This window comes from Microcaecilia unicolor, chromosome 4, assembly GCF_901765095.1.
Source record: "Microcaecilia unicolor chromosome 4, aMicUni1.1, whole genome shotgun sequence".
NCBI classification, from domain to species: domain Eukaryota; kingdom Metazoa; phylum Chordata; class Amphibia; order Gymnophiona; family Siphonopidae; genus Microcaecilia; species Microcaecilia unicolor.
Genome location: NC_044034.1, coordinates 75,660,065 through 75,672,743, shown reverse-complemented (window position 1 = coordinate 75,672,743; position 12,679 = coordinate 75,660,065). Strand labels below are relative to the sequence as shown.

At 44.4% G+C, this 12,679-nt stretch overlaps 1 protein-coding gene across 3 annotated transcripts in view; it reads left to right on the top strand.

The window, feature by feature from the left end:
• Nucleotides 1–12,679, top strand: part of KATNAL1 (katanin catalytic subunit A1 like 1) — a 139,871-nt gene that overhangs the window by 30,464 nt on the left and 96,728 nt on the right. For all 3 annotated transcript variants that reach the window (XM_030200358.1, XM_030200357.1, XM_030200356.1), the window contains exons 2-3: nucleotides 1,050–1,227; nucleotides 3,460–3,620. In XM_030200358.1, the coding sequence (XP_030056218.1) occupies nucleotides 1,066–1,227; nucleotides 3,460–3,620 (323 nt within the window). In that variant the 5' untranslated portion in view covers nucleotides 1,050–1,065. The remainder of the gene's footprint in view (nucleotides 1–1,049; nucleotides 1,228–3,459; nucleotides 3,621–12,679) is intronic.

The following is a 12,679-nucleotide window of genomic DNA, read 5'->3' as shown; positions in this document are numbered from 1 at the left end:
CTATCTAGGTTATTAAAAAAAAGTCAAAAGAAGAAAAAAGGAGTGCAAAATGGAATATACAGAAGATACAGTGTGGCTGTTTTTGTCAGCTTGCCATGAGTTGCAGTTCTCTTGCCCCTGTTGTTCGTGAGGAAGGTTTTGGTTTTATGTTTGAATTCTGCTTTGTGATATTCTGGCTAATGAAGGGGTTGGTCATCCAGGATCACTCACTTCAGTTTTGAGTAATCTGTATCTCCACCTGCTGGTTGATGGATACAACCCACCAGTAGCTGGATTCATCTGCTGCATTTAAAGGAAAGAAAATTATCAGGTAAGACATAATTTTACCTTGTGCTATATACAGAAATGCTTTGCTAATACTGGTGCTCAAAACTTGTTGGTTTTTAAAACTTGTTGCTCCACAAAAAAAAAAAAAAAAAAAATCTGCATTCACCAGGCCACTCCTTAGAGGAAACTTTGCCCATAGTTATAAAATAAGACTCAGTATTTAGAGCGAGCTAGTATCTGTTAGTTTTCTAAGCTTTAGTAAAAGGGCCTCCAAATGATCAAGAGTCAAAACATTTGAATTACACTAGTCTGTTGTGATTGATATGACGCAGCTATTTACATTAGTGCTCTGAAAAACCTCCATAGAATGTATGGTGGTTGTATTAGAAAATATAGTTTTCATTCACTTTCCATTAGGACATTATTATGTTATTCACAAGGTATATTTTTTATAATTTGTTTTTGAGTAATAACTTTTGCCCATGGTTGCTAAATTTTAAGTCAGATGGATAACTTAAAAGGGCAACCTGGTAGCTGTATGTCATATCTATTTCAAGGGAAAACAGATTGGATTTGATGTATTAATTTTATATACTGCTCATCACCAAAGTATTAAATGGTTTTGCATTAAATATAGTGGATTTAATTTAGATGGGGAGAGACTTCTCAGGATTCTGCTGCAAAAGATAATTTAGGTTATTGGCATAAGAGTTTCTGACTAGTTAAAATTTATAAAAATGTTTTCTTGTTAGTCTTTCTTACGAGCAAATATTTTGTTCTAGGTTGTGAGGGACCACTATGAATTTGACTGAGGTTTGTGATAATGCCAAAAAAGGGCGAGAATATGCTCTTCTTGGGAACTATGACTCATCTATGGTTTATTATCAGGGTGTAATCCAGCAGATTCAGAGGCACTGCCAAACAGTCCGAGATCCTGTTATAAGGAGCAAATGGCAACAGGTATGATGTCTGTATCATATGTCGCTATAGATTTTAGAACTTTTCTCTTCATTAATAGATTAGTATAGAACTATACATTTTATTTTGTTAGCAATTTTTCATAATTTCAGATAAAAAAAAACTACTGTTTGAAGCGTCAGCTGCAGTAATCAGAAACATTAAGCTATTTTTTGGGTATGGTGATTTTTATAGTCTAATGAAATCCATTCTTTAATTAGCATATTCTTCCCTAATTAATGAATTAGATTTGTGCAATTATTTGTTTTGGAAAGAATGTAATAAAAAAATTAATATTATCCATTTTTTTTGGAATGGACTGCGTTTTAATGATACATAACTGTTAATACAGAAGATTAATGGTGCATTTTATTGTCTCTAAGCTTGTACTTTTCTTCCCCTAGAGTTCATATTGGATATCTTTTGTGTAAAGAATTAGGTCTGCACATTTATTGTAAACAGGTTAACTCCCTATGCATTGATAAACTTTTGACTACTGTCAAGGAAAAGCACTGTAGTACTAGTACTATGAGGAACACCCTTCTGCAAAAAATCCACAAATCTTGCAATTTTATTTCTTTGCATGATTTTGACATAGTACATCTTTTATCTGGTACTGTCATGGATACTCGCATATAGGTTGCCCTCACGTATAAGTGACTTATACTTCACGTATAAGTACTGTGAAAATGTGGTGACTTGCATATAGTTTGCTCCTGTCCCTTCTATCCATGCGTCCAACATTTCCCTTCCCTTTCCAGTCATGCTGTGCCCAGCATCTCCCCTTCTCTTCCCCAGCATCTCACTTCCTGTACATTTTACCTTATCTGGTGTTCCAAAGGTGTGTACTGGCACAGGGCCTTTCTGTACAGACCTGCACTCATGTTCTGTAGCATCCTGCCCTTTCTCTGACAGGAAGTGCATCAGGGGAACATTTTCCAAAAGACTGCACCCTCTTTCCAAAGAGCCCTCATGATGCATTTCTTGCCACGGAGAGGGCAGGATGCTGCAGTGCATGAGCACAGGTCTGTACAGGAAGGCATAATGCCATCACACAACACCTTTGGAACACCAGATGAGGTGAGATATATGGAAGAAAACACTGGACCACTGGAGGGAGAGAAAGAGGAAATGCTGGACCTAGCATGAGTGGGTAGGGAAAGGAAGAGAAAGGAAATCCTGAACTTATGGCTGGACTTGCATATAAGTCACTTCTTGACTTTTTTAATTGGTCGTAAATTTTATAACCCATATGTGAGTTCTATGGTATATTCCTGCAATCTCTAAAGTGCAAAAACAGTATTAGGATAAGCTTTTTCTAAACTGGGGCAGATATTGCCCTCCTTCCTTAAATTAACCTCGTCAACTCTGTCACAGTGCTTTTTTCCTTCAGAGATTTCTGCTCTTGCAGTGTGTCCCCTTTTTCTCCCTCTCTTAACCAGCAGCACCCAATCTCTTTCTCCCAAACCCCCTGCCATGCAGCGTTACACTCTCTTTTTCATCCCTACCTCTTGCCCAGAAGCATTCCCTTATACCCCCCCCCCCCCCAGCTGAGCATCTGTGCCCCTCTGTCCCAACAGCAGTCTCTTCTCTCTCCTTCTCCCACTCAGCAGCTGTCTCTCACCTACAGCTCCCTACCCACTTTCCTTCTTCTTTGGCTGTTCTAATATCTCAGGGTCAATGTCTGAGATCTATAGGTTGCAGCAAAGTCATGCCAAGAAATTCATGCTGTGGCCTTTGAGCTAGTGTTTGCTCACAAACTTAATGTTCCAAGGAAATCTGTGCAGGGGTAGAAATACTGCAGGGCCGGTATTCATTCTGCTTCACAGGTTCTGTGCATGATTTCTTGGCTTTGCAGGCACTTCTGCTGTGACCTATGCGATAGGTGTGACTCCCACAGATTATGCGCCATTTTCCCACCCTCCTATTCCTGGTACAGATAAATTGTAAGACTATATAGCTTTGATATGTGCATGAATACTTTAGTATATTACAAAGTAAAACAATATGGAGGAACAGTCTTGTGATTAGAGAAGCAGTTCGCAAACTAGGGAGGCCTGAATTCAAGTCCTACTTCTCTCACTGAACCTTTTTGGATTGTCAGACTGATCCAGTTTAGTGTAACAAGCAATAGAATTAGTGTTGTAGAGTAATTTTATTGTTTGGAAATAAGAGAACCTCAACCTCAGTTGAATCGAAAGTGGGGATGTTACTCCTGATCTGTTTGTGTTGAAGATCCGACATGAACTACTAGATGAATATGATCAAGTTAAGAGCATCGTAAATACTCTGGAGAGTTTTAAGATAGACAAACCAGTGGACTTCCCAGTATCTTACCGAGATGAACCATTTAGGGATCCTGCTGTTTGGCCACCACCAGTTCCAGCTGAGCACAGGTATGTTATCATAAGCTGTCGTTAAAAGTTTTTGAAAATAATAATGTCTTATTTTATTTTCAAAACATCAGAAAGAACACTAGAAGATATTTCTTCACAAAAAAAGTGGTCCAATGCATGGAATAAACTCCCAGTAGATGTAGTGGAGACAAAAATAACAGAATTCAGAAAACATGAGAAAAAAAAAGTTTAAAAATGAGTGCCAGAGATTGTCTGGGGTCTATAATGTTGCACCAAGGGTGGAACTAGGCAGGCTAGATGATCAACTGGTCCTTGTCCATTCCACATGGCTGGGAATCTGCAATGTTGCCAATAACCCAACCTTCACTCTCTCAAGATTGGAGGCCAAGGTAGAGGTGATAAGGGCAAAACAGAGAGTAGAGAAAGTAATCCAGCCCAGTGAATACTAGGCTGTTGAATACTCATAGCTGGTAAATGGTAGTCTCTTCTTTCTTTTTTTTTTTTTTTTTAATATTTGATCACTGAATATAACAGACACTGTTCTAGTGAGATATTGATAACACAGAGGTCTCTTTATTAATTGCTTCACCTTAATTTACTGGCAGCGTATAAAACAACGATGTAAATGTCTTTTCTTTGTCATCTATACCAGACCAGTCTAGACTAATGGCTTGTATCCATCCACCAGCAGAAAGAAACAGAGTAAAAAATATTTCCAAGTACTTTGCTCTTTAGAGTATTGTGTAGCCTGGAATGTTCAGTATTTTTCTGTCTCCTAGCGGATGGTGGACGGATTGTGTAGCTCCTGGCCTGGTTTGTCCGGGTGTCAGTTGATCAGGGGGTTATAGCTAATAAATTTGAGCAGACTTCCTAGACTGGGTGACACCAGCTTGCACCGAGTCCCTCGTCCCTTAGCTGGGGTCACACCCAGTGGTGTCGGCTCCCTCACCCCACCTCTCAAGCTCCACTTCTGCCCTTGCCTTTGGGGTGTGAGATTAGGCTGGACACTTCAAAAGGATTCCTGGTAGGACGGATGGCATAGCAAGTATAAACCTTTTCCTTTGTTTCAAACGCAATTTTATTGCTTATGTGCTTTTGGGCTTGGAGGCTTTTGTGTGCCGCAGTTATCGGAATGGGTCTTCTTAGATCCTTTCTGTTCTTTGGTCGGGGCATCTCCTGCAGGGACTCATTTTGGGCTAAGTGCGTTCTCTAGTTTTTATTTGGTGGGCCTGGGATGCTTTCTGTGGATTCTACCTTTGTGTACCAGGTACTTCTTAGCCAGGATCAGGTGACCCTCAGGGGGAGGAATGCTGGCTTCGGCCTAACCCCTGGTAAGCCTTTTCTTGGTTGAGAGGTGCCCAGCTCTCCCACCGGTTGCCTTCTCAGGTGCCGTGGAGGACTTGCAGCTCATCTGCATATCCTCGGAGCCTTCGCCGGAGTGACTCCCAGGTCCGTTCCGATCCACTCGGGGCCTCTGCTCAAGGTGCACAGTGCTCCTACCAGGTGCTGTGGAGGACTTGCAGCGTTCTGCATATCCTCACAGCTGCATCCGGGGTGACTCCCAAATCCACCCCGACCTTCCCAGGGCCTTCGCCACAGTTACCCAGGGCTTTCGCTCCACCTACCCAGAGCTACCAGGTACTTCTTAGCCAGGATCAGGTGACCCTCAGGGGGAGGAATGCTGGCTTCGGCCTAACCCCTGGTAAGCCTTTTCTTGGTTGAGAGGTGCCCAGCTCTCCCACCGGTTGCCTTCTCAGGTGCCGTGGAGGACTTGCAGCTCATCTGCATATCCTCGGAGCCTTCGCCGGAGTGACTCCCAGGTCCGTTCCAATCCACTCGGGGCCTCTGCTCAAGGTGCCGCGCGAAAGCTTTCCTTCTAATAAGTTCTGGGAGAAGAGGATATTTCTCTGGTAAGTGAACAAATTTTGCTTGTGCTTTCGGAACTTGAAGATTGGGGTTTAAAGGAGGAACTGTAAGTTAGTGATAGGCTGATATCCTTAATACTTTAGCAAGTTTTAAATTACGGAAAAACTCAAAAAACACTAAGATGGAGTCAGCAGTCCAGCAGCGAGAGGGGTGCTATCCAGTCTTTTGCATTGAGTGTCACATGTATGATTATCTCCCAATTGGTGAGGTGTCATATGTGTGTGCCCGATGCAAAGAGCTCCTAGCTCTCAGAGAACGTGTCCGTTCTCTTGAGGCTAGAGTAGCAGACTTGATGGAGCTGAGGGAGACAGAGAGGTACATAGAGGAGACCTACAGGGATGTTGTAGAGAAGTCCCACCTCCAGTCAGGTAGCCCCTGTGCTACCTTGGAGGAGGGAGGTCTCCTAGAAGGAGAGCATCACCCTGGTGAAGTAGGAAGTACTCCTGTAGCCAGGACCTGCCCACCAGGGGATGTATTATCCTTTCGCACCGAGGATATATCTCCAAATGTTGCCCGGGAGGGAAAGGTTAGGACAGCTGTTGTACTTGGTGATTCGATCATTAGGCATATAGATAGCTGGGTGGCTGGTGGACGTGAGGATCGCCTGGTGACTTGCCTGCCTGGTGCGAAGGTGGCGGACCTCACGCGTCACCTAGATAGGATTTTATATAGTGCTGGGGAGGAGACGGCTGTCTTGGTACATGTGGGTACTAATGACATAGGAAAATGTGGGAGAGAGGTTCTGGAAGCAAAATTTAGGCTCTTAGGTAGAAAGCTGAAATCCAGATCCTCCAGGGTAGCATTTTCTGAAATGCTACCTGTGCCACGCGCAGGGCCCAAGAGACAGGCAGAGCTCCAGAGTCTCAATGCGTGGATGAGACGATGGTGCAGGGAGGAGGGCTTTAGATTTGTTAGGAACTGGGCAACATTCTGGGGAAGGGGGAGCCTATTCCGAAAGGATGGGCTCCATCTTAACCAGAGTGGGACCAGGCTGCTGGCATCGGCGTTTAAGAAGGAGATAGAGCAGCTTTTAAACTAGAAATGGGGGGAAGGCCGACAGTCGCTCAAAAGAGCATGGTTCGGGATAAGGTATCTTTCAAAGATATCACCATAACAGGGAAGATAGAGTATCCTGATAGGTTGCAAAAGAGATTGTAGTAGATCGGGTATCTTTAAATAACAATAAAAATCAGACAAAAGATTGCTAATTAATACTGTCAAGTACTAAGCATGATGTACTTAGGAACAACAAACATAGTTTGAAATGTCTATATGCGAATGCCAGGAGCCTAAGAAATAAGATGGGGGAGTTGGAATATATTGCACTAAATGAAAAATTAGATATAATAGGCATCTCTGAGACCTGGTGGAAGGAGGATAACCAGTGGGACACTGTCATACCGGGGTACAAATTATATCGTAGTGATAGGGTGAATCGGATTGGTGGAGGGGTAGCATTGTATATTAACGAGAGCCTTGAATCAAATAGATTGAAAATTCTGCAGGAAACAAAACACTCCTTGGAATCACTGTGGATTGAAATTCCATGTGCAAAGGGGAAAAGGATAGTGATAGGAGTGTACTACCGTCCGCCTGGCCAGGACGAACAGACGGATGCGGAAATGTTAAAGGAAATCAGGGACGCAAACAAACTGGGCAACACAATAATAATGGGGGATTTCAATTACCCGCATATAGACTGGGTTAATGTAACATCTGTACACGCAAGGGACATAGGATTTCTTGATGAAATCAAGGACAGCTTCATGGAACAGCTAGTTCAAGAGCCGACAAGAGAAGGAAAAATACTAGACTTAGTCCTTAGTGGTGCTCATGATCTAGTGCAGGGGGTAACGATACGAGGGCCGCTTGATAACAGTGATCATAATATGATCGGTTTTGATATTGGCATTGAAGGAAGTGAAACTAGGAAATCAAGTACGCTAGCGTTTAACTATAGAAAAGGTGATTACGACAAAATGAGAAAAATGGTGAAAAAAAGACTGAAAGGAGCAGCTCGCAGAGTAAAAAACTTGCATCAGGCGTGGATGCTGTTTAAAAACACCATCCTGGAGGTTCAGGACAAATATATTCCACGTATTAGAAAAAAGGGAAAAAAGACTAAACGTCAGCCGGCGTGGCTAAACAGTAAGATAAAGGAAATCATTAGAGCCAAAAAACAATCCTTCAGAAAGTGGAGAAGAGAACCAACTGAAAGTAACAGGATAGATCATAAGGAATGCCAAGCCAAATGCAAAGCGGAGATAAGGAGGGCAAAAAAGGACTTTGAGAAGAAATTAGCGTTGGAAGCAAAAATACATAGTAAAAATTTTTTTAGATACATTAAAAGCAGGAAACCGGCCAAAGAGTCGGTTGGGCCGCTGGACGAAAATGGTGTTAAAGGGGCGATCAAGGAGGACAAAGCCGTAGCGGAGAAATTAAATGAATTCTTTGCTTCGGTCTTCACCGAGGAGGATTTGGGGGGGACACCGGTGCCGGAAAGAATATTTGAAGCGGGGGAGTCGGAGAAACTAAACAAATTCTCTGTAACCTTGGAGAATGTAATGGGTCAGTTCAGCAAGCTGAAGAGTAGTAAATCACCGGGACCTGATGGTATTCATCCCAGAGTATTAATAGAACTAAAAAATGAACTTGCGGAGCTACTGTTAGAAATATGCAATCTGTCCCTAAAATCGAGTGTAGTACCGGAAGACTGGAGGGTAGCCAATGTTACTCCGATTTTTAAGAAGGGTTCCAGAGGAGATCCGGGAAATTATAGACCGGTGAGTCTGACGTCGGTGCCGGGCAAGATGGTGGAGGCTATTATTAAGAATAAAATTGCAGAGCATATACAAAAACATGGACTGATGAGACAAAGTCAGCACGGATTTAGTGAAGGGAAGTCTTGCCTCACCAATCTAATGCATTTTTTTGAGGGGGTAAGCAAACATGTGGACAATGGGGAGCCGGTTGATATTGTATATCTGGATTTTCAGAAGGCGTTTGACAAAGTGCCGCACGAAAGACTCCTGAAGAAATTGCAGAGTCATGGAATCGGAGGTAGGGTATTATTATGGATTAAGAACTGGTTGAAAGATAGGAATCAGAGAGTAGGATTGCGTGGCCAGTATTCTCAGTGGAGGAGGGTAGTTAGTGGGGTCCCGCAGGGGTCTGTGCTGGGTCCGTTGCTTTTTAATGTATTTATAAATGACCTAGAGACGGGAATAACTAGTGAGGTAATTAAATTCGCCGATGACACAAAATTATTCAGGGTCGTCAAGTCGCAGGAGGAATGTGAACGATTACAGGAGGACCTTGCGAGACTGGGAGAATGGGCGTGCAAGTGGCAGATGAAGTTCAATGTTGACAAGTGCAAAGTGATGCATGTGGGTAAGAGGAACCCGAATTATAGCTACATCTTGCAAGGTTCCGCGTTAGGAGTTACGGATCAAGAAAGGGATCTGGGTGTCGTCGTCGATGATACGCTGAAACCTTCTGCTCAGTGTGCTGCTGCGGCTAGGAAAGCGAATAGAATGTTGGGTGTTATTAGGAAGGGTATGGAGTCCAGGTGTGCGGATGTTATAATGCCGTTGTATCGCTCCATGGTGCGACCGCACCTGGAGTATTGTGTTCAGTACTGGTCTCCGTATCTCAAAAAAGATATAGTAGAATTGGAAAAGGTACAGCGAAGGGCGACGAAAATGATAGTGGGGATGGGACGACTTTCCTACGAAGAGAGGCTGAGAAGGCTAGGGCTTTTCAGCTTGGAGAAGAGACGGCTGAGGGGAGATATGATAGAAGTGTATAAAATAATGAGTGGAATGGATCGGGTGGATGTGAAGCGACTGTTCACGCTATCCAAAAATACTAGGACTAGAGGGCATGAGTTGAAGCTACAGTGTGGTAAATTTAAAACGAATCGGAGAAAATTTTTCTTCACCCAACGTGTAATTAGACTCTGGAATTCGTTGCCGGAGAACGTGGTACGGGCGGTTAGCTTGACGGAGTTTAAAAAGGGGTTAGATAGATTCCTAAAGGACAAGTCCATAGACCGCTATTAAATGGACTTGGAAAAATTCCGCATTTTTAGGTATAACTTGTCTGGAATGTTTTTACGTTTGGGGAGCGTGCCAGGTGCCCTTGACCTGGATTGGCCACTGTCGGTGACAGGATGCTGGGCTAGATGGACCTTTGGTCTTTCCCAGTATGGCACTACTTATGTACTTATGTACTTATGTGTGGTGCATATGTCTTTCCCCCCCCCCCCCCCAATGGCAGCAGTATCGAAGCCCTCATCTCTAAGTATGCCTCTTTTACTTTTTATGTAAACTGCATAGAACTGATATGGTTATTGCGGTATAGAAGCATAAGTACATAAGTAATGCCATACTGGGAAAAGACCAAGGGTCCATCGAGCCCAGCATCTTGTCCACGACAGCGGCCAATCCAGACCAAGGGCACCTGGCAAGCTTCCCAAACGTACAAACATTCTATACATGTTATTCCTGGGATTTTGGATTTTTCCAAGTCCGTTTAGTAGCGGTTTATGGACTTGTCCTTTAGGAAACCGTCCAACCCCTTTTTAAACTCTGCTAAGCTAACCGCCTTCACCACATTTTCCGGCAATGAATTCCAGAGTTTAATTACACGTTGGGTGAAGAAAGATTTTCTCCGATTTGTTTTAAATTTACTGCACTGTAGTTTAATCGCATGCCCCCTAGTCCTAGTATTTTTGGAAAGCGTGAACAGACGCTTCACATCCACCTGTTCCACTCCACTCATTATTTTATATACCTCTATCGTGTCTCCCCTCAGCCGTCTCTTCTCCAAGCTGAATAGCCCTAGCCTCCTTAGTCTTTCTTCATAGGGAAGTCGTCCCATCCCCGCTATCATTTTAGTCGCCCTTCGCTGCACCTTTTCCAATTCTACTATATCTTTCTTGAGATGCGGCGACCAGAATTGAGCACAATACTCAAGGTGCGGTCGCACCATGGAGCGATACAACGGCATTATAACATCCTCACACCTGTTTTCCATACCTTTCCTAATAATACCCAACATTCTATTCGCTTTCCTAGCCGCAGCAGCACACTGAGCAGAAGGTTTCAGTGTGTTATCGACGACGACACCCAGATCCCTTTCTTGGTCCGTAACTCCTAACGTGGAACCTTGCATGATGTAGCTATAATTCGGGTTCTTTTTTCCCACATGCATCACCTTGCACTTGCTCACATTAAACGTCATCTGCCATTTAGCCGCCCAGTCTCCCAGTCTCGTAAGGTCCTCTTGTAATTTTTCACAATCCTGTTGTGAGTTAACGACTTTGAATAACTTTGTGTCATCAGCAAATTTAATTACCTCGCTAGTTACTCCCATCTCTAAATCATTTATAAATATATTAAAAAGCAGCGGTCCTAGCACAGACCCCTGAGGAACCCCACTAACTACTCTTCTCCATTGTGAATACTGCCCATTTAACCCCACTCTCTGTTTCCTATCCTTCAACCAGTTTTTAATCCACAATAGGACATTTCCTCCTATCCCATGACCCTCCAATTTCCTCTGTAGCCTTTCATGAGGTACCTTGTCAAACGCCTTTTGAAAATCCAGATACACAATATCAACCGACTCCCCTTTGTCCACATGTTTGTTTACTCCCTCAAAGAATTGAAGTAAATTGGTCAGGCAAGATTTCCCCACACAAAAGCCGTGCTGACTCGGTCTCAGTAATCCATGTCCTCGGATGTGCTCTGTAATTTTGTTTTTAATAATAGCCTCTACCATTTTCCCCGGCACCGACGTCAGACTCATAGATTAGATTAGATTCTGAGTGCCCTTTTTTTGCTCTGGGAATGACTCTGGTGCCTCTCGCAGCTACGGCTTCAGCTTGTGTTGCCATTTAAAAAAAAAAGAAAAAGAAGTTGAGGAAGTGTGGTGTTTGGTGCTCTTTGTGAGCAAGGTTCCTTCAGAGCTAACCCTAGTAGTGCAGCACTGTAGCTCTCTGATTTAAGTTCCCGTGTTTTGGCTGATTTTTTTGGTCGGCCTGTTTGGGCTTCACTTGGCTTGGTATCTAGTGACTGGCCTTCTTCTTTGTCTCCAGCTGTTTCTCGATCTGTCTAGTTGGTTGCGGCAGTGGGCCTTGTTCAGGGGAGGTCCTGGCTTCATTTTAGATGCAACAATACCAGCAGTGCTTTCTTCTCTACATTGGTAGTAAGCAAAGATTCGCTGCTTGTGGGTCTGGTCCAACTCCCTGTTTGCTGTTAATAGCAGTGGGTTTTTCAGCAGTGTAGGCTGTGCTTCCAGGAGTCTGGCTGGTATGGCTTATGTATAGCCTGTCTTGGGTGGATCCCTTCCCTGCTGCTTTGTGGCAGTTTTCAAGTGGTATCTCTGGCCTGCATTCCTTGGCTAGTTCTAGGTGGTTGGCTGACTCCTGTCTAGCGGATATTTCTGCCTCAGGTGTTTTGGGGCTGCTTCAATCAGCTCCTCTTTTGTTGTTAGTCGGCATCATCCTAATGTGTTGGTGCCTGACTGCATCTGGATGCTAGCTGGCTACTGTGGACTCTTTGTTTCCTGGCCAGGTGAAGTCGGCAGGTGTGCTGGCTGCATTCTGCTCCCCGACATCCTGCGGGATATGTACAGGCTGCATCTTTATTGGTCCTACCCTGACTAATGGCATCACCAGACCTCAAATAGCATGGCCTTGATGGCCTAGTGCCCCCACCCCGAGCCAAATGACGTGGGGGCTGGAGGTCTGGTTGACCTCGTCCCCCTGACCCAGGTTCAGGGGGGGTTGGATATCCGGTGGGTCTTGAGCCCCCTTAACCCCCCCCCCCCCCCTAGAATCCCCTCAAATAGAACCCTGGTGGCCCAGTTGGCTGCGAGTCAACCTCCCCCCTGGACTGGTGATCCGGTGGGTCTCCAGCCCCCTTAACCCCCCCTATCATCCTTTCAAATAGAGCCCTGATGGCCCAGTAGGCCATGAATCAATCCCCCCCCCCCCTCCACCTGGTGGTCTAGGGCCCTCTTCCCCACCCTCCTACCTTCACGGCCTTCCTCCTCTTCCATTGGCGCTTCCTCGAAAATGGTTCTCCCTTATGTGGTGTGAAGCCCTGCCCAGCGCATCCCAGGATGCGCTGGGCAGGGCTGGGTTCTGCCTTTTTCAAGGCAGCACC